Source organism: Gopherus evgoodei, chromosome 6 (assembly GCF_007399415.2).
Source record: "Gopherus evgoodei ecotype Sinaloan lineage chromosome 6, rGopEvg1_v1.p, whole genome shotgun sequence".
Taxonomy (NCBI): Eukaryota; Metazoa; Chordata; order Testudines; family Testudinidae; genus Gopherus; species Gopherus evgoodei.
The window spans coordinates 87001393-87023296 of NC_044327.1; the positions used below are offsets into that span (position 1 = coordinate 87001393).

The following is a 21904-nucleotide window of genomic DNA, read 5'->3' on the forward strand; positions in this document are numbered from 1 at the left end:
AGGATCTCATCTTGGGTGATGGCGGACATCCCCACTTGTTATGATTTGGCTCATATTTCCCCAAGCCACATCACCGTGCATTCTACCAGGGCTCAGGCTTCATCTGCCGCCTTGCTGGCTCGTGTTTCTACCCACGAGACCTGTCGCGAAGCTCCATTGGTCCTCGGTCCTTACCTTTGCTTCGCAGTATGCCCTGGTTCAGCAGTCAAGAGAGGCTGTAGCCTCTGGCTCGGCAGTTTTATTCTGCCACATTTCGCTCCGACCCCACCGCCTTTGTAAGGCTTGGGATTCACCTAACTGGAATGGATATGAGCAATCACTCGAAGAAGAAAAGACGGTTACTCACCTTTGTAACTGTTGTTCTTCGAGATGTGTTGCTCATATCCATTCCGCACCCGCCCTCCTTCCCCACTGTCGGAGTAGCCGGCAAGAAGGAACTGAGGAGCGGGTGGGCCGGCAGGAGTATATATGGAGCGCCATGGTGGCGCCACTCTAGGGGGCGACCTGCCGGCCCACTGAGTTGCTAGGGTAAAAGTTTTCCGACGAATGTGCACGCGCGGCGCGTACACCTAACTGGAATGGATATGAGCAACACATCTCGAAGAACAACAGTTACAAAGGTGAGTAACCGTCTTTTACTGTTCTCTAGAGAGTACTTATAGGGTGAGTTTGCAAAATTACCATTTATTTACTTAGCTTAGATACAGTCTGAGCATATTAGTCATACTTCATTTTAGTCTGCCTGATAACAAATGCCGTATAGTTTAATTGGGAATATTTATGTGCATAGTAGTAATCCCCACAAAAATCAGTTTTAGCCAACAATTAAGAGCCCTAAAGCAAAGGTGAGGATAGTTAATGCTCTGACATTTTAATGTTGGAATGACTGTTTCCCTAAGAAATACTGCTATTATAAATCAGTCTCAGATTTATACCAACTGTATCCATTTATTTTTGAGTTGGGCTCTCTTGTGTGGCTGAACTGCATTTAAAAATCAGTATTTTCCAGGAGCAGAGATTTCTCATCTATAATTACAAGAAAGGATATTGTATCTCGATTCTAAGACCTTTAACTGGCAAGTTCAGAGAGCAAGCATGGCACAGCTCTCTAAGACACCTTTGAGATGCACAGCTCCCTCTCCTCTTATTGACTTCAAAGTACACAGCTGTCCTCGGGAGCCAAAAAATCTTACAACGTTATAGGCGAAACCATGTTATATCGAACTTGCTTTGATCCACAGGAGTGTGCAGCCCCGCCCCACCCAGAGCACTGCTTCACCACATTATATCCAAATTTATGTTATATCGTGTCACGTTATATTGGGGTAGAGGTGTACCTTGCAAGAAAGCTCAGCACCTTGTATATAGGAATTTAAGTGGTAAATCCTGCAGGACTTTTTAATTCTTAGGTTAAAACTTAATCTTAAAAAAAAATTGGAGCATAAGGCCTTATCTAAAAAGCAAGAGTCCTAGAATTTTGTTTTAACTCCAGCAAGATGTTTTTTTCACTTTAGCTACATCTCATCCATTTCCTCCTTAATTTGCACATAAATTATGTTCCTGTGGTACTAGGCCCTGATTCTGCCACCTTTGCACTCAGTACCACCTTGCTCTGAGAGTAGGCTCTCTGAAATCAATGGGACTGATCACAGTTCAAGGATGGCAGAATTAGGCCCCCTCCATGGAGTTTTTCTTGCTGAACTCCCAACTTTTCACCAACTGGAAACGAGCCTAATTGCATCATACCACAGGCCTCTGGATGAACTGAGTCAGAGGCATGTGATGTTAGCCATTCTTAAACGATAATATTTTCAGTAGCTCTCTTACACATCACTTGGTTTTACTTTTTCTATAAGTATTTGTTTTACAGAGGCGTACCTTAAAGCCCCAGGACATATTCTGTCACTTCCCAAGTAGCGGTCGTATGTATAGTCCCATTGCTGTAAGTAGCACAAATCACATAAGTGATACTTCATGTGAATAAAGATTATAGAATCTGCCCCACAATTAAGTACAGTGCTGGCTGTACAAGTATAGATCTACAGGTGTTGTAAATGAGTACATAGCTCTTAAATATCAATTAGCATACAGACACAGGTAGTCCACAAATAACATTACAAGCTCACAGGTGATGCACATATGTACACAGACATTAGAGTAGTGCTGGACATGTATCATAGTAAGTCTGTGCCCATATAAGTAGCCCAGCATGCATAAATAACAATTCTTCTCCAAGTAGTGTCCCGATGGGTGCTCCATTCTAAGTGTGTTGGCAGCCCATGTGCTTTTGATCAGAAATTTCATAGTGTCTGTTCAGCCCACCCATACAGGTTACTCAGTCTTGTGCTCTGCATTGTTGCTATGTAGTGTTGCGCAGGCCAAGTGCCCTCAGCTCCTTCTCAACTGCCTTGGCCTGAGATGGCACCTTCACAGTTGTTTGTGTTGAATTTTACCTCAGCCGTGTCCCCTTAGCTCTTACAGTAGTTTATTATAGTTGTTTCCAAAAAAATGTGGTTATATAGTTTCTCCCTTCCTGGGAGTTTTACATTACTAGAAGGGCATGCCTGGCTCTGCCAGGTTTCAAATGCTGCCTGTTGTTCCAGGAGGCAATTGTGGTGAGTGAGTGATCCTACTGGTGCATCCATTGCCTCAGGGAATCTCGAAGTGCAACTTCAGTCTGGCATTAAAATCTAGTGGGAGATCAAACTTTGACTCCTTAGGATGGAGAGCTTGCTGAGCCCAGACTCTGATCCAGGCCAGGAGACCCCACAGTTTGCCAGTTTCTGAATAAGTTGGCTACTTCTACTATCTCCAAGCCACACTCCTCAAAGGCATCTAAGAAGAAGGCCCAAGATTCCTGTCATAAGACTTCCAAAGACTACACCCCAAGTTCTCCAGGAAGGGAATCTACCTCAAAGAAGATGAGGACAACGGTGACTCGAGCCACTTTGGCTCCCATCAGTCTCTGATACTGTATGCGTGAGGCTGTTGGTTCCTCAGTACCAAGAGCACTGTTAAATCTAGAGACTCCAAAATGTCAGGCTCTGATGGACCATTGGTACTGTCAGGGGAGCAAGGCGGCAAAAAAAGCTCTACCCTTTCACTTGCTATCGAAAAAGACCGCTCCAGCTCAACTCCCTTTGGACCATTCAAGATTCACAGTACCATCAACTCCCTCAGCTACCATTATTTCAGCTCAGGTCACGGATACAGTGAAGATAACACACTCAGTACTGCGGGAGTTTCATTTTCCTCAAGACCTAGCTGTGTCCAAGATACCTGACTCACTATTGGTCAGGTCCAACTGTTCTTGGTACTGAGGCCCTCCAGATTCCCAGACATGCATCTGGTGCTGAGAATTGTACCTCTCAAGTTTCCTCTGCTGCTCCACCACTTCAGAGTCACTTGGGAGAGGAGGATTCTGATGAAGATCTTGCCTTGGGCTCTCAAATATCTGTCCATAGCGCTCCAATCCATTCCCATAGAGGCACTTTTCCTTTATTGAGCATCTACCAGAAGAACACAGAGGGCAATTAGTGCAGAAGGCCAGCTGTTCACCAGAACATCTCTGCAGGCCTCTCTCAAGGCTGCTTATACACCGCTCATTTGATATCTACAGCAATAGTTATGAAGAGGGCCTCCTGTCTTCAGCTCTCAGGATTTCCAGAGGAAGTCCAGAATACAAGTGAAGACCTTCCTTTCCTGTTCACTGACACCATAGACAAATCTCTGCACATGTAAGCAATCGAGGGCCACTTTATGTTCTCCGGAGATCTATATACATATCCAAAAGAGAAAACTCAGTAGGTCCCAGACATCAGAGAACCCACCCAATTCTCAAGTTCCCACAGATCATATGAACCTCAATTCAAGAGACAGAGGTTCCAGAGGGAAAAAACCACCCACTTCCCAGCCCTCTGCTTCAAAGCACTAATTTTGATGGAGGGGTGGAGACCCTGAGCTGCCATCCCTTTTCATACCAACTGCATTGTTTCACCTGCCTTCCTCCTTTCAGCAGCTCTTTACCACTTCCAGCATGCTTGCGAATCAATCACTACAGCCAAGTGGGTTTTGGAGATCATCTCCACAAGGTACTCCATCCACTTCACTTTTGCCTGCCAACTCCCCTTCCCCATCCCTCTTCAGGGACCTCTCTCATGAGCACCTTTTAAGACAGGAAATATACTCTCTCCTATACTTGGGTGCTATAGAACCAGTTCCCATGCAGCACAGAGGGAAGGGGGTTTATTCCAAGTACTTCCTGGTTCCAAAAAAAGAAAGATGGTTGGACCCATCCTAGATTTAAGGCTACTCAACACATTTGTGAAAGCACAAAGATTCAAAATGGTCACACCTTGAAGCAATAATTCCATCTCTGGACCAAGGGGATTAGTTCTCAGCCCTCAATCATCGGCACATTTCCGATCCATCCATCTCACAGAAGGTTCCTATGTTTTACTGTCAGCCGGGACCATTTGCAGTATAAGATGCTTCCTTTTTGGCCTATCATCTGCTCCAAGGATCTTTTCAAAGGTCATGTCTTTAGTAGAGGCACACCTCCGCAGAAAAGGAATTCTGGTGTTCCCTTACCTAGACGATTGATTTCTAAAAGGTTGCTCCCAGGATAAAACTGCAAGGGCAACTTGCAATGCCATACATCTCTTCCTCGCACTGGACCTACAACTGAACATTAAAAAATCCACCTTGATCCCTTACAAAGGTTAGAATTCATAGGAGCTTATCTCAGTTCAATAACTGTAAGAGCCTATCTCCTGATGCAAGATTTGCGACCCTTTCCAATGTATTCAAGCTATCTAAATATAGCCCTCAGACACCTGTCAAGAATTGGTTTTGGTGGTTGAGACATATGGCAGCTGATACTTTCATTATAGACCATGCAAGAGTGCAGGTGCTTTGCTTCCAAGGATGGCCTAGGACTGTTTATTCACTAAGCAGACAGTCTAGCCCCACTACTGTCCATATCCACCTTCATAAAAGAATCTCTCAATTGGTGGAAATACCTTCCCAAGGGCTGTGCAGGAGTCCCTTTCACCTGCCCTTCCCTTAACAGTTGTTATAACAATGGATACATGCCTCCTAAGTTGGGGAGCACATCTAGACACCCCTATGATACAGAGCAAATAGACACATCCAGAGGCGACTGTGCACATCACCCTCCTAGAACTCAGGACGGTCAGATATGCTTGCCTCCAATTTCTACCATTGATCGGGGCAAACATATAAAGGTCATTATGGACAAGATGTCATGTATATTCTATAGCAAACGAGAAGAAGGGGCAAGATCTCCCTCCCTTTGCTACAAAGCTGTCAAGCTTTGGAATTGGTGCATACACAATCAGATCATCGTCACAGCAGCTTACCTTCCAGGAGTGCGGAATGTGACTGCGGATACGCTCAGCAGGCACTTCTCTCAAGACAATGAATGGGAGACAGAGTCCATCATACTTCACCACACATTTCAGCAATGAGGTACCTCTCAGATAAATATGTTTGCCATTGCTATGAACAAGAATTGTATCCAATTCTGCTCCAGAGGCAGGCTGGATCACCAGTCTATGAGGGATACCTTTTACCTTCAGTGGTTGTTGGGTCTAATGTTTGCACTCCTCCCAATGCCTCTAATATCAATAGTTCTACTCAAAATAAAAAAGGACAAAGCTAGAGTGAATAGTTCTGACCTGGCTCAGACAGGCATAGTTTCTCTACCTGATACAGCTGGTTATGTACTCACCAATCATTCTCCAGGTCACCCCTCATTTTCTCTTACAGAATGATGGAAAGATCCTTCACCCCAATCTCTTGAGTTCTTTACATCAAAGCAGGGCTAGTTGATGGTTCACAGGATTAGAAACAACCAATTCAGAGGAAGTAAAAAGTTAACATACTTAGTTTGTTATGGGGTTAGTGATGACACCTGGTCTGTGCTTCCAATGGGACTGTGGAAGGCAAGAGGTAAGGCAACCTGAAAAAACAGGAACTGTGGAAATATTAAGTGCCACTCAGTCATATTCCTCAGAACATGCCCATATAAAGCATCGAGCATATCCAAAAGAAATAGTAAAAACAGCTAAGCCATCAAAATACTAGCTAGCCTCATAGCGAAATTACCAGGTTACTCTAAAAGAGTTTTAAGTGCACAATAACATTGATGTGGATAAAATTAGACCCTCGGTATGCTCTTGAATGAACTCATATGAAAAAATGATAAAAGACAAATTCATCCAACAGTCATAGGTGAACACTTTTCACAAAGTAATCACTTCTTTTCATCCTCAAAGGAAACTTGCACACCACCAAAGAGTTTGAGAGCTTAAAGACATAACTTTGCTAGACACTAAAAATAATGAATATAATAAAGCCACTGGATTTATGGTTTATTACAACAATCTGCAATCCACTAGCTCTCCCCCTTTTTGTCCTATGAGTACAAGCAGTGTTATGTGGCCACTTCACCTTGAATGGTCTCTTACAATATATGTTAACTACTTATACTAAACCAATGTATTTAGCTATGACACTCTGAGTACCTTTCCCAGACCTGAAAAAGAGCTCTGTGTAAGTTCAGCTCTTTCTCCAACAGAAGTTGATCCAATAAAAGATATTGCCTCATCCATCCTGTCTCTAAAATCCTGGGACCAACACAGCTACATTGGTACTGCAAATAATAGTGTCTGCTCATCAGAAAATGCAGACATGGAGAGTTCCAGTACTGGAGGCAGAACTGGACTTGGTTACCACGGTGACACGCTCAGAGAGAATGAGTATTCATTTGCATCAAACAACCCTACACTTTCTCAAATGTAGTCAACATCAGTTGAGCTGATACGTCATAGTCTGACAGTCTGTAACTATGGTCTTACTCCAGCACCTGGGGGGCCAAAGTCCACAGCATAAAATTAAATTAAAAGCTCAGATTCAGCCAAGAGGCCCAAAGCTTGAACACTGCTCGAGAGTAAGTCTACACTTAAAATGCTACAGCAGCACAACAGCAGCACTACAGTGTATCTACCTACACCAGTGGGAGGGGTTCTTATATCAGTATGGGTAATCCACTTCGGTGAGAGCTGGTAGCTAGGTCAATGGGCGAAGTCTTCCATTGCCCTAGCACTAGATATACCGTGGGTGTGGTTGGCTTCTTTACATTGCTCAGAGATGTGGATTTTTTTATACTCAGAGACCATAGCTATACCAATGTCAGTTCCTAGCATAGATCAGCCCTATCATCCCCAGAGGCAGCTTGTCCATAATATGTGAGAACTAATTTGCTGGACTCGCATAGAGCCGTTTGCCCTTCTGCAACATGTGCTCCACCTGGTCTGAGGCTGAACAGAGGGATGTACAGTCTGCATCTTTGGTCTAGTCAAGCTATGACAGGCAGAAAATGGGCAGGGCAAAAGGTACTGTAACCTGGTTTTTGCACCTCCCCCCCTATTCTTGTCCCGTTGGAAGTCTGAGGTAAGGTGGAGCAGCCTCAGGGCTGCTCTAAATTTATGCTAGATTTCAGCAGCCCCCCAAGCAACAGTTTTGGCAGAAGAAAGCAATGAGCACCCAGCCTGCCTCTACCATACCTTCCACAGTGGGGAGGCACTGTGGAACTCTTATGCTAGATCATTTTACCTAGAGAACATTGTTATTGCAGGGGACATATATGATTTGCCAGTGGTCCAGAGCACTGTAAAGGGGCTGCAACATAGTATCGCACTAGTCCCTGCCCCTCCAAGAGTGTCCACTTTTTAAAAAAATTCTCTTCAATATGAGCAAGATAATCATGAATTAATTAAAAGAAGTAGCTTTTCATTCTTCTATAATGTCACTATATTTCTGTGTTTTACAACAAAAATTAGCATGACTTATTTCAGAGCTGGGCAAATTATGGCCTATGGGCCAGATCCAGCCCCTCAGGGCTTTGGATCCAGCCCACGGGATTGCCCCCGAGGTGCCATGGGCCCCATGCCGCTCTCAGAAGCAGCTGGCACAATGTTCCTGAGACCTCCGAGCTGTGGGGGCGGGAGAGAACAAAGGGCTCTGTGCATTGCCATTGCCTCCAGGCACCGCCCCTCCCCCCCCCGCAGCTCCCATTGGCTGGGAACAGGGAACCACCTTCGGGGGAGATACCTGGAGGCACAGCAAGCGCAGCGCACACATAGCCCTCACTGCCCATCCCCACCTCCCACAGGCTACAGCACTTCCTGGAGTGTCATGGGGACAGGGCAGGCATGCAGGGAGTCTGCGCTGGTGCGCTTTAGGCAAGTGGCGCTGGGCCAGAGCCTGACCCGCTCCTGCCCCCATACCCCCCCACCTCCCTGCCCTAAGCCCTCTGCATGCACCTCATACCCTTCCTGCACCCCAACTCCCTGCCCTGAGCCCCCTTGTACACCCCGCACCCCTCTTACACTCTAACCCCTTGCCCCGAGCCCCTTCCTGCACACCACACTGCCTCCCACACCCCACACTCCCTCCCGCACCCCAACCTCCTGCCTCAGCCCTGCATACAATTTCCCCATCCAGATGTGGCTGTTGGCCCAAAAAAGTTTGCCCACCCCTGATTTATTTGCTAAAGCATTGCTAAACCTTTTGTCTCCAGTGTGGTCCTATATGCTGCTTAACCTAAAAACAGCCTGGTTGCAAGCACACTTTTAAAAGAAGTCATAGGCAAGATTTCTTTCAGAGGGGGCTGAGCACTTGGGACTGAGACATTGCAACACAGTGCTGGGTTGCCTAATTTCTAGGCACCTAGACCATCAGAGGCCCACCACTGCTAGCCACAAAGCCTGAGTTAGGTGCCCAGGTTCCCAATATGGATGGGTCTGAGTTAGACACCTTATAATACCATCCACAAAAGCCAGCACACTAGGCAAGGAGCCACCTAAGCTAGCCAATGGGAGCTGCTGATTGGGGGAGGCAAGTGTGCCGAAAGCCCAACCCCCTTTCTCAGTGATACGTGTCTGTGTACCGATCCATGAATGGGAATCCCTCTCTTGGTGTTAGCAGAGGTGGATTAAGATTTACTGGGGTCCTGGGCACAAAGAACTTTTGGATCCCTCAGGGCCCCCCCTCCGATGGGGCCCACGCCCCCCTGCTTGTCCTCCTCCCCCCTCCTCCCTGCCCCTTAGCCAGGCCATAAGCCAAAGCTGGGCTGTGGTAAGAGCCACACCAGCTGCCTAGGGAGATGGGGCGCTGTAGGGAGGCCAAGACCAAAGTGGTGGAGGAATCCCTCCACATTGCCCTGGGCCCCACTGCCTCCCGCCGTTGTCCTGAGCTCCCTTCCATGGCCTTGCATCACAGGCCCACCCCACTCCTTGCTTCTTTACCACACAATCATGTGTGCACACGCACACACCTCACTTGTAAGGCCAGCCCTAGTTTCACCTTATTTCCAAACTCCACTGCCTTCATTGATTATTGGCGTCAGGATACGTGTGCCAAAATTAAAACGCCCAGACTCAGAGTGGCATAAGCTCTAAACAGCAGCATTAAGATTTACACCCCCATCCTCTAGTGGCCAAGATTCATGCCCTCTGTATATTACGAGGCATCCAACAGGGCCATAATGACAAGATTCACATTAGCAAGCCAAGATGAGTGAGGTCAAATCTTTTACTGAAGCAACTTCTGTTGGTGAGTGAGACACACGTTTGAGCTTACAGACCTGAAGAAGAGCTCTGGGTAAGCTCGGACCCTTGTCTCTCACCAACAGAAGTTGTCCCAGTAAAAGGTATGACCTCACCCATCTTGGCTCTAATAGCCTTGGCCCAACAAGGCTTCAAAAACACTGCATACAAAAATGGAGGAGTCACATTAATAGCCCAGAGTGACCATTACACGAGGGCACTATTTTCAGGATTCATATTTCTAGCTTAATGTTGTTGTTGAACCAGGGCACTAGAACCCTGCATAATAAGATTTATATATAGCAGGGCATGTGCTAAAAATACACAGTACAAGCACATTGGGATCCACACCGTAGGTTAGCAGTGTCAGAATGCATGCGCACAATAGAGTGGTGATGCACTCTATCACTGAGTGAAAGGTTCAGCTAAACACAAGGGCATCTGCAGACAGCTGCACTAACAGCAGGATCTACACTATTGACCCAGTAGGAGTTGCATGACAGGGCACTAATTCACAATGCAATGGGATCCAGGCACCAGGTCTTTAGCACCAGAATTTGTATTTCCAGCCTAGTGTGATGGAATTATAGACTTTAGAGGAGAAAAAGGCCTCTGTGATCATCCCATCTTGGTCTAGCTCCCTGCCAGTGCAGGGCTGGTCCTTACATCATGTTTTGTCCAGGCTCCTTTTAAAAACCCTTGGAGCTTGTCTACACTACTGCTTACGTTGCTGTAATGTCGCCCCCCCCGAGCGACATAAATTACATCGACTTAAAGAGCTGTCTACACCGCTCCCACCGGCAGAGCTTCCAGCTCTCGTTGAGGTGGAGTATTACATTGATGAGAGAACGCTCTCCCATTGATGGAGTGCGTCTTCACCAGACACACTACATCAGTGCAGCTGCATCAATACAGCTGTGCTGATGTAGCATGGTAGTTTCCAGTCCTTCTGTGGGGAGACTGTTCCACAGCCTAAGACAGAGATTGCACTGTCAGGAAGGTTTCCCCTGGTAGATTTAAGTTCCCCACTCTTAATTTTGTCCTGTTACTCGAAGTACTGGTTTGTGCACAGCAGGGTAACAGTCTCAGGAGTCACTTTCCTGGTAGCGTAAGAGCTGCACATCAGCCCCAGCCAAAGGGGATCCTCACCTCCATGGTCTTGGGGGGAGGGGAAGGGAGGTGGTGTCTGTTTCACGAGAGGGTAGAGGGAGAAGGATGTTGCACCCTGGGCTCATAAATGGGGAGGGGTACAGAGATGCTTGGCTTCTTGCAGGCAATTTAAACTGCAGCAGGGAGGTGTCCCAGGAAGGGAGGAGACACAGGTGAGTGGGGGGCTCTGGGTGTGTCCCGGGGAATCCCGGATTGGGAACTGGATGTGTCCAGGATATCCTGGTCTGTAGAGGATATATCTTCTGGGATGGGAGGATCCCAGGGGATACTGGGCTCTGTGCAGCGGTGCACCATGAGGGATGGGCACGGGGGGAGGCAAGGCAGAGGCTACCAGAGCCCCAGGCATCGACTCGCTGCACTCCAGCCCCTGCATTCAGCACTGCAGCTCCCACAATCTGCGGCCGAAAGTTGTAAAGTCCCATCCCAGCTGCCACAGGGAGAAGCACCCAGGGGAGATGCAGCCCGAGCAGTGCCTGGAGCAAAGCAAGAGAGCAGGTACCTGGGAGTACTAGAGTCTGCTAGGATGGGGCTTGACTGAGCCACAGATTTAAACGCTGCCTAAAGGGCTGTGAGAGTAGACATGGGCTCCATAAGCATAGTTTGACTGCTATATTTGGGGGGCAGGAGCAGGGCAGCATATGCATGCTGAAGCCAGTTCCACTGGCTCTCTCCCACAGCTTGGAGTGGTACCTGGGCTGCCGGTGCTGTGGGGGACAATTTAATTTGGAGGGCGGGGGGTCGGATGCTGCAGCCACTCAGGAAATTCAGATGCACAGTGCCTCTCCCCACCCCATTCCCCCTTCCTCTCCCAACTGTCCTTTGCCCCTAATTCCCCCACAACCTCCTTTCCCACAGCCTCTTTCCCCACCCTACCCCACCCTCCTTCCCCCATTCTTCTCCCCACTCCCTCATCTCCCCCCACGCCCCTTCTCTTCCCCCACCCCCTTTCCCCACTGCCTCTTCCCCTATTCTGCCCCCTCCCATTTCCATCCCCCAACTCCCCACTCACCTTCTCTTTCCCCCACCCCACCTCCCTTCCCCACTGCCTCTCTCCCCACCTTCCTTTCTCACTGCCTCTTCCCCAACGCCCTTCCCCCCATTCTGCCCCTCACTGTCCCATTTCTATGTCCCAACTCCCCCATTCCCCACTGCCTCTCCCAGCCTCACCTCTCTTCCCCCACTTCCTTTCCCCCATTCTAACCCTCTCCCCAAACAGTCTGAGCAGAGCTGCTTTGCCAGTGGCGGATTAAGATTAGTTGGGGCCCTGGGCATAAAGCACATTGGGACCCTCACATCCTCCCTCCCTGCCATGGGGCCCTGCCCCCTACTCCTCCTCAAGGTCATGACCTTGGGCTGGCTAAAAGCCAGGCCATGGTAAGAGCTACCCAGGGAATCTGGGCTGCCTTGATAAGCTGGTGCCTGGAGCCGACCTTGGCCTTAGGCTATGATAAGAGCCACCCAGGGAGCCCAGGCAGCCGTGGGGAGCCCTGGACCCCCCATCTGCCCTGGGTGGTGCACCGTAAGGGGCAGGAACATTGGCTGGGGGCTGCTCTCAGGTACCCTGGCCCCCTGCCCTGGGCAGGTGAAAGGCCCAGGGCTCCACACAGCTGCCTGGGTGGCTCTTATCATAGCCTAAGGCCAAGGCCAGCTCCAGGTACCAGCTTATCAAGCAGGTGCTTGGGTTGGCCACCACGGAGCGGGGCGGCACTTTCAGATAGTTGGCGGCAATTTGGCAGAGGGTCCCTCACTCCTGCTCGGAGCGAAGGACCTCCCACTGAATTGCTGCAGATCGCGATCATGGCTTTTTTTTTTTTTGGCTGCTCGGGGCGGCAAAACCCCTGGAGCTGGCCCTGCTTAAGGCAGTGGTCCCCAAACTGTGGTGGGACAAAGCAGGGCCTGGGTCAGCCCCTGTGGGGGGTGGGCAGAGAGCATCACCCAGCCCTGCTGTGCCCCCAGCTCCACTCTGGCCTCGCCCCAACACCACTCGTGGCTATGCTTCCGCCCCCCAACTCTGCTCCTGGCCACAGCCCCAGCCACACCTCTGGCCCCACTCCTGACCACGGCCTCTGGCCACACAGCAGCCCCCAGCTCCCTTCTCTGGCCCCCTCCAAGCCCCCAGCTCCCAGGGGGGCACAAACTGAGTAAGGGCAGGTACAACTGGGGACCGCAGCCTAGGGTGACCATACACCCTGGACAACCTGACTTTTTGGCAAAACTGGGCATTTGTCCCCTTTGCTTTTGCCAACTGATCACAAATGCCTAGTTTTGCAAAAAGAAGGTCTCAGGGGGTGAGTGGCTTGGGCTATCTCTGCATGGGGCAAGGTAGAGACTTGTGCCAGCTCCAGGCTGGGAAGGTGGAGGAGGAGGGAAGGGAGAGGGGGCTCAGGCCAGCTCTATGCAGAGCTGGCAGGCTAGATCCACCAGAGCTCCTGGCACTGGTAGATTAGCAACAGCAGGGGCACCAGAATGGGGGAGGAGGGTCAAAGGGCCATGGCCCCATCACTTTTAAAGATCACTTTAAAAAGGCCCCATCACTTTTACCAGCTATTAGGGTGAGTGATGGGGAGAGGGGCCGAGAGAAGCCAGTGGCAGGCGGAGTCTATGGGGAAGGAGGCAGCACGGGTCCGGGGCCTTGGAGGAAGGGGCAGCGCAAGGGTAGGGGCTCAGTGAGAAGGGGGGCAGCATGGGGACAGGGTCTTAGTGGGAAGGGGCAGCATGGGGGGCAGGGCCACAGTTCAAGCACCAGTGCACCCCCCTCACACTTTTAGGGAGCTTCCGCCACTCCTGAGAAACAGTGGCACATATTAGGGAAAAAAATTCTTGGCTAGACACCAGACAAGACACAACACCTTTTAAAAGCCACAGCTAACAATAATAGTGAATAGCATTTTAATGAGAGAGAGAGAGAGAGAGAGCATGTAATCCACTCACTATCACACTAATGGTGGTTACAACTCCCTTTCCACCACAAGCTTAGCTGAAGTGCCTAACTAGCCATGCAAGCTTTAAGGAGTCAATTGAAGTTCTTGCAGAATCCCATTTACCTCCTACGCTGTCTGTTAAGCACTGCTTAGCTTATTTAAGGAAGGTATGCCTTGGTTTCTAATCAGATTGACACTGGTTTTCAGCATTGATTTGAAAAATTACAATCTTTAGAATTTAAAAGAGCCATCACAAATATATAAATGAATGTTCCCTTCCCAGGCCATCTTTCCCTCTGCACCAGCAGCAGCCAGAATGCAGGAAAATTAGCTCTCATCTGAAAGACTGAATTTGAAGAGGTCTCTAATATGCAGGACCCTACCAAATTCACGGCCATGAAAAACATGTCATGGACCGTGAAATCCAGTCTCCCTCTGTGAAATCTGGTCTTTTGTGTGCTTTAACTCTATACGATACAGATTTCATGGGAGAGACCCGCATTTCTTAAATTGAGTGTTCTGCCCAAAAGGGAGTTGCAGGGGGGGTCACAAGGCAATACTTCTGCGCTGCACTTCAGAGCTCAGTGGCCAGAGAGCAGTGACTGTTGGCTGGGTGCCCAGCTCTGAAGTCAGGGCTCCCACAGCAGCAGCGCAAAAGTAAGGGTGGCAATACTATACTATCCCACCCTTACTTCTGTGCTGCTGCCTTCAAAACTGGACGGCCGGAGAGTGATGGCTGCTGACTGAGGGCCCAGCTCTGCAGCTGCAGTGCAGACGTAAGGTTGGCACACGATCCTTACTTCTGTGCTGCTGCTGGCAGTGGCTCGGACTTACATAGAATCATAGATTATTAGGGTTGGAAGGGACCTCAGGAGATCATTTCAGAGCTGGGCTCCCAGACAGCAGCTGCTTCTCTCCAGCTGCCCAGCTCTGAAGGCAGCGCTGGGGCCAGCAGCAGCATAGAAGGGTAGAAGTACTGTAACTCCCCCCCCCCCCAAACAATAACCTTGCGACTCCCCTACAACTCCTTTTTGGATTAGGACCCCCTACAATTACAACACCATAAAATTTCTGATTTAAATAGATGAAATCATGAAATTACTATTTTTAAAATCCTATGACTGTGAAATTGACCAAAATGGACCTTGAATTTGGTAGGGCCCTAGTTATAAGGAATAACCAGAATGGATTTGTCAAGAACAAATCACGCTAAACCAACCAAATTTCTTTCTTTACTTGGGTTATTGGCTAGCGAAGGGGGAAATCAGTAGACATGATATAGCTTTTATCAAGGCTGAATCCCCACCTCTGGCACTTTGAGTGCAGAAGGTGGGGGCCCACAAGGATTTTAAAAATTAATAATGGCCACTCCAGGCTTGTATTAGGCTCCCAAGGTTACAGCTTTCTTTGACCTTGGCTTGGTAAATGCTGCCACCACCCAAATGCAAAATAAATAAATAAATAAAACCCACACCCTTGGACCCAAGAAGGAACACTTGGGAATTCCTCCCTGTGGGGTACCCTCTTTCTTTCATCTGCTTCCCCCTCCCCACCTCGGAGAAGAGCTGAGAAAGAAAACAAAGGAAATTAGCTGTGCTACCAACTAATCAAATAACCTCTTAGGACACCAAAAATCCAATCCTGTTCTTCAAAAAGGTAAATTTTATTAAAAACAAAAAGGAAAAAATGCATCTGGAACTTAGGCTTTTGCTAGATTTTAAAAGAGCAATTCCAAAAATTAAGCACCCAAACTAGCTTTCTTGGGGATTCAGTTTAAAGGTTACAAGCAAACAAAAGCATCTGGGGTAGGCACAGAGGAGATCCACACGCCAAATAAAGAAATAAACTGATCGCATCTAGCTAAACATTCCTAATTTACTTACATATTTGGGGGGGTTTCAAGTAAGTAATTCTAGGTATGAGCTGATGAATTTTCATACCTTGTTCAAGCCTTACCCAGAATTCCTGTAAAAAGCAACAAAGAGTCCTGTGGCACCTTATAGACTAACAGATGTATTGGAGCATGAGCTTTTATGGGTGAATACCCGCTTCATCAGACGCATGTAATGGAAATTTCTAGAGTCAGGTATAAATATGCAGGCCAGAATCAGTCTGGAGATAACAAGGTTAGTTCAATCAGGGAGGATGAGCCCTCTTCTAGCAGTTGAGGTGTGAACACCAAGGGAAGAGAAACTGCTTTGAATTCCTGCTTACAGCATTGCTGCTCTGCGTCTCAGAGAACAATGGATAAAGGGAAAGTGAGTATTTTCATTAATAATTTGGCTGCTGGAGCACAGAGGCAACAAGATTAAATGCAATAAAGACAAGTGCAAAGTACTTCACTTTGGAAGGAAAAAATCAAAGGCACAACTACAAAATGGGGAATGACTGGCCAGGCAGAAGCACTGTAGTACTCTGTAAAAGCAGCAGAGTCCTGTGGCACCGTATAGACTAACAGACATATTGGAGCATGAGCTTTCCTGGGTGAATACCCACTTCATCAGATGCATGTGCATTATAGTAGAGCACAAACTGAATATGAGTCAACAAGGTGATGTAGTTGTGACAAAAGATAGTATCATTGCAAGGTGTAGATGGGGAGGTAATTGTCCCGCTCTACTTGGCACTGGTGAATCCTCAGCTGAAGTACTATGCCCAATTCTGGGCAGCACAGTTTTGGAAAGATGTGGAGGGAGTCCAGAGGACAGCAACAAAAACAATAAAAGGTTTAGAAAATGTGATTCAGGAGAAAAGATTTTAAAAAACTGGGTGTGTTTAGTCTTGGGGAAAAAAACAAAAACAAACAAACACCGCCTCAAAAAACCCTGATAATCTTCAACTTGATAACAGTCTTCAAATATGTTAAAGGGCTATTATGAAGAGGGCTATGATCTATTGTTCTCCATGTCTACTGAAGGTAGGACAAAAAGTAATGGGCTTAGACTGCAGCAAGGGAGCTTTAGGCCAGATATTAGGGAAAACTTTCTAACTCTAAGTGTAGTTAAACTCTGCAATAGCCTTCCAAGGGAGGGAGTGGAATACCCATCACTGGAGGATTTTAAGAACAGGTTGGACAACATGTGTCAGGAATTGTCTAGGTTTACTTAGTCCTGCCTCAGTCCAGGGAACTGGACTTGCTGACTTCTTGCTGTCTCTTCCAATTCTACAGCAATATGATTCTGTGACTCTTACGATGCTGCACTCATTTATTAGTTAAATTTCAACCTAGAAGTAGAAAAGGGAGTTTAGTTTAGGGAGGACAGTTGGGAGTTTTATCTTAAATACTCCAAATTCTACCATCCACGCCAAGCAGCAGAACACTGCTCTAGCTCATTTTAAGAAACTCAAACTACCAATGGCCTAGGAGGAAGTCAGTTGTACTCTTCATTTCTACCTCTTGTGTAGCTGTTAGTAAGATGGGTCATAGAATATAGGTGATACTTACAGGATGGCAGATTGTGTATCCTGGAACAAAGAAACTAAAATAAATGTAGGGTCATTGTAAATAACTAAGTGAAGAAGCACTCACAGCAAAAAGGGTTTACCTGACCCTTGAATGTATAAATGGGAATATCAGCTAGGAATAGAGAGGTGACATTATATCTGTCTACACGAGTGGTAACAATGTATCTAATTCTAGCATCTACATTTTAAAAGGAATGTTGGAAAAATTGGAGAGAGTTCAGAGATGATCTGCAAGAATGGTTTATAGTCTGGAAAACATAAGAGATTTAAAGATTTAGTTTATTGAAGATAAAGTTAAAAGCTGACAATCTCAATCTATAGTTACCTATACAGGAAGAAGAAATCTGATACTTCAGGGCTCTTTAACTTTGAGAAAGCTCCAGTGGTAGGACATTGTGAAGTCACATTGCTTACCGTACTACTGGCAGGCACTCATATATAACAGGGGTGAATACAGTAGAGCAGTGTTCTCAATGACTGGTCTGCAGAGTGGCACCGATCTCTGAGATCTCCCTGACACAGTTTAAGAAGGCAACAAGCCAGTCCCTGGTATCAAAAAGGTTGAGAAACTCTGCTGTAGAGACCCTATGTAGATTAGAAATGGTCAGAGCTCAAATGAGGAAAAAATACATGTTTTTCCCACAGACAGTGATTGAACATTGGAACAGCTTCCTGAGGGCTGTGGTAGATTCCTCATCACTGAGTCTCTATGATAACGCTCTTGGTCAACAACAAATTTAATAAGATTAAAACAGAAATAAGTGAGTGAACTCCTATGGCCTGTGTTGTGCAGGAGGTCAGCTTAGATGATCATCATGGCCCATTTGGGCTTTAAAAATCAAAAATCTTTAATAGTTTTTTTTTAAATCATGGAAGTTCTGGACTCCAGGCAGAAGTCCAGCCTTAGCTATAGAAATCCAGCCTTAGCTATAAGTATCACAGTACTGAGAGTTGTGAAGCATTCAGACTAATGATGTTCTACTTGTGGTATATTTTTCTGATATATGACCCTGCAGATTTTGGTTGTGGGAGTGATTGCCCCCAGGAGATTAAGTGAGTCATCACAGTGCTTGTGACTAAATGTATGTATGTTGGAAGCCCTCAACTGCAGTTGAAATATGGCAGTTGTATGTCTTTCCCAGTAAGCATTGGAGCTATGAGGAACAGCCAAAGTTAAAGAACAGGATAAACAGAGGGAAAAACAGCCATGAAATATTAAAGCAATTTCCAGAAGCAAGCACCATGGCAATAGATAATTCAAGGCATTTTAAGTGAACCACTTCAGGCTTCACTTCCCAGACCTTTATTCTTCCAAGCAAAGTGTATTCCTTCACATGATGCCCTCTGTTAACCATACACATGCAAAGTTCTTATATAACTAATCTGAGCCTTTGACTTCAAATGTTACCTAAGATCTCTTACAAATTCCATCTCACTTGAGACCAAAGAGAACTAGTGTGTAGCAATGGAGCAGAACAACAACTGTGTGTAGAAGATTTCTATTTCAGTGTATTTTCTGTTTCTCCATATCAGCCCAACAGATCAGATGTCCTAGTGTCAGATGATGACAAAGCTGGTGCCACTTTACTCTTTTCGGGTGTTTTTTTAGGGCTGGTGGGGATCACTTTCACAGTAATGGGATGGATCAAATATGCTGGCATTATTCAGTTTGAGCGAACTCAGTTATTAGGGCCTATTCTGCTCTCTGTTGGTGTGACTTTTGTCCTGATTGCCATTTGCAAATTTAAAACTCTGACATGAAAATCTTGCAAAAAACGTGATGAAAGTGCATCAGTTACAGACCAGTCTCCAAGTGGACAAGCCTTTGTTTTCACTAGAATTAACCAACCTATAACTTTTCATGGTGCTACAGTGGTTCAGTACATACCTCCTCCTTATCTATCCCAGGAAGGGATTGCTGTGAATCCGGCCTATCTGCATCCAGTGCTCAGTTATTATGGTATTGCTTCATCCAGTGGATTAACAATTCCTTCCCCAATCTCTCCTCTGCACTCAAACTCTCGTACTGTCCACTCTCTGCATAACCCAGCTTTTACTGAAGATGAAAACTACCCTGCTTATCTGGTAGCAGACACAAGAGATTAAGTCTACTGAAATGTTTATTAGTTAATATGGATATAGTTATTTGAAATTTTAAAGCACTTCATTAGTGCTAAGTAGTATTGTTATCCAGTCAAATGCTATTGAACCCTAGTGTTGTGGTGCTTCCTGTGTACAGCATTATTCATGTATTTATGTTTTAATATGCATGCTTTGATGTATGTCTATGTGATATCTTTTATTATTTACCTGGGAAATGGAAATGTCAAAAATCTGTTAAAATCACCGTCTTGAATGGTGTCTAATAGTTGTTTGGAAGCCATTTTGGCTACCCTTCTCTTTGGAACTTTGGCACCCTTTTATTTTAGTTTGGCGGTCTTTTGTGGAAAGACAGGAAAAGGACTGGTCAGGTGGTCACTAATCTGCCTAGAGACAAGAGGATATAAAAGCCCCACACACGGGCTCTGGGTGCTATCCTCCCTAGAATCACTGGAAGATCTCTGAGAGAAACCACCATAGCTACTTATCTGAGAAGCTATCCTGATCCTAATCCTGGTTCAGCAGTCATCAAAGGTCCGAGTCCCTCCTGCACCACCTGTCATCCCCAAGCTCAGTGATAAATTGGATCCAACATATCGAGGCCAAGGCAGATGAACTTTGATCTGTAGAGTATAAATACCTTTGTCTGTCATTTGTAGAAGGATAGGGTTCTGGGCTTCATGCCCACGCATGCCACTGAGATATTTTGTACATATACTCACCTTATGTTAAATAAAGCACCTTTTTAGTTTACCTTTTCTTGTCCCTTATCCTTATTTGCAATGAGATCAATTAGGTCATAGATCCTAACTCAGGGACAGCTGTACCTGTGACTTCTTAGCAGGGATCAATAACATACTTAATTTCTTCCCCCACATTGATACATGGTAACAATTTGCGACCCTGGCAGGACTCTTTGATTTTGGCCACAGTGTTAATTGATTATAATTTACTCAGTTAAGTCTTGCTAAAGGTCCATTGACCTTGCGGGAGGTGAGCTGCTCTCTCAGCGGCAACGGGAAGGCGATTCTGGCTCAGGCCGAGGGGTCCGTAGAAGCCATGAGGTTTGGGGCTCAGGTTGTAAGACCCATGGAAACCACTAATTGGATTTCGGTGGCTCTGGCTTTTTGCTCAGGCAGTAAAAGCCTATGGAAGCAATCTACTGACTCTGACCCCGCAGTTAAGAGCCAAGATTTCTGCTCCAACACAGAGGTCCAGTGAGTTCAGTGTAAGGCTCTGGTGTAGTCAGCCCAGTGAGCCATAGCCCAGTCTGGTCAACAGGACCCAGAGAACACACAGTTTATTGTTCCAGGCCTTTGCCTGTGGAGAACTAATATAGAACCAGGACCCCGCGGCTGGTAGAAGTGGCTTCTGCTCCAGCATACGTGGTCTGGGAAGCTGCATTCTGCTTTGGTCTTTAGTAAGACCCAGTGAGCAACATATTCACTCTATTGCTAGCTCTGATTCCACAGTCCAGTAGTTAAGCAGCAACTGTCTGACTTTCATGGTCCACAGAACACATATTGCCAAAGACAGATACACTCTGTTTTATTCTACTATAACATCATAAGCAGAATCATGAACACCAACAAGAAGTATGAATCCCATGGATGGAAAAAGCAGTGCAATAAAATCTTGCTGGAATACACTGTAAATTTGTTTGGAAAAGGGAAGAACTCATGGGAGGAGGATTTGTTTGCTGGAGATAATTCTCTAAAATGATTAATCATTAATGGGGAAGCCTTTGTAACAACCACTCCGAAACCTAGCAAGAAGCTAAGAAAAGGGCATTAATACATGGATTTGCAATGGTAGCGAAGGAGCTGGACAAATATATCAAGTCTCAGGAGGGTGCCATTTCAGAGATTAAATAACAAATTTCATCAAAAAACTCTGAAATGGAGAAATTAACAGTACATGCCAATACACTGTCTGCTCAGGTCTGTAATCAGATCATGCAAATTAATCAACTGGAGCAACATGTGAAAGATCTTAAATGTATTTAGCAAAGAAAGACAAAGATAATTTTGTGCTAGTAATCAAATAGGCAGATCCACAGGCAGCCTTGAGAGAAATGGTTAAAGAGGTTAAGATTGCCAAAGAATGCTCCAGTAATCACGCCTCCTGTGATTCTAAAATCAATTTATTAAAAGAGAGGCTGAGGAAAATCCAGGGGGTGCTGAGTGCCATCCAGATGGATCCCTTGAGGGGATGAGAGTCCCAAAACACCAGTGATACGGACTCAGATGGGGCAGCATCCTTTGACAGCATGGATGCTTAAGAGGAAGATAGAAGACCGGTGAAATCAGTATGACCTTCTGCTCCCCAGCAAGATCTAGAAATGGTACCGTATGGGGGAAAGGAGGAGGGAAAATTATATCCTTCACTGGCCCCAATAACAACCATGGTTGTACAATACGGTACAAACAAACCCCCAGAGACCTGGTATGAAACAAAACCATTTGGGCCGGAACAGGTCTGGGCCATGGGTAAAAATTTGGGAGCTCTCAACAAGGAGTCTTCTCTCGACTGGCTCACTAAGATCAGCAGTATGCCAGCTCTAAGCAAGGAGGGGACAGCCTCCTTAATACGAGAGCACATACATGGTGACGACTT

General features: G+C 46.4%; 1 protein-coding gene across 1 annotated transcript; it reads left to right on the forward strand.

Annotated features, from left to right (window-relative positions):
- The first annotated feature begins 18653 nt into the window (after window positions 1-18653).
- Window positions 18654-19294, forward strand: TMEM174 (transmembrane protein 174). Its single transcript, XM_030565750.1, is given in 2 exon segments — window positions 18654-18671; window positions 18674-19294. Coding segments are annotated over 2 exon segments (639 nt in total).
- Window positions 19295-21904: the final 2610 nt, after the last annotated feature.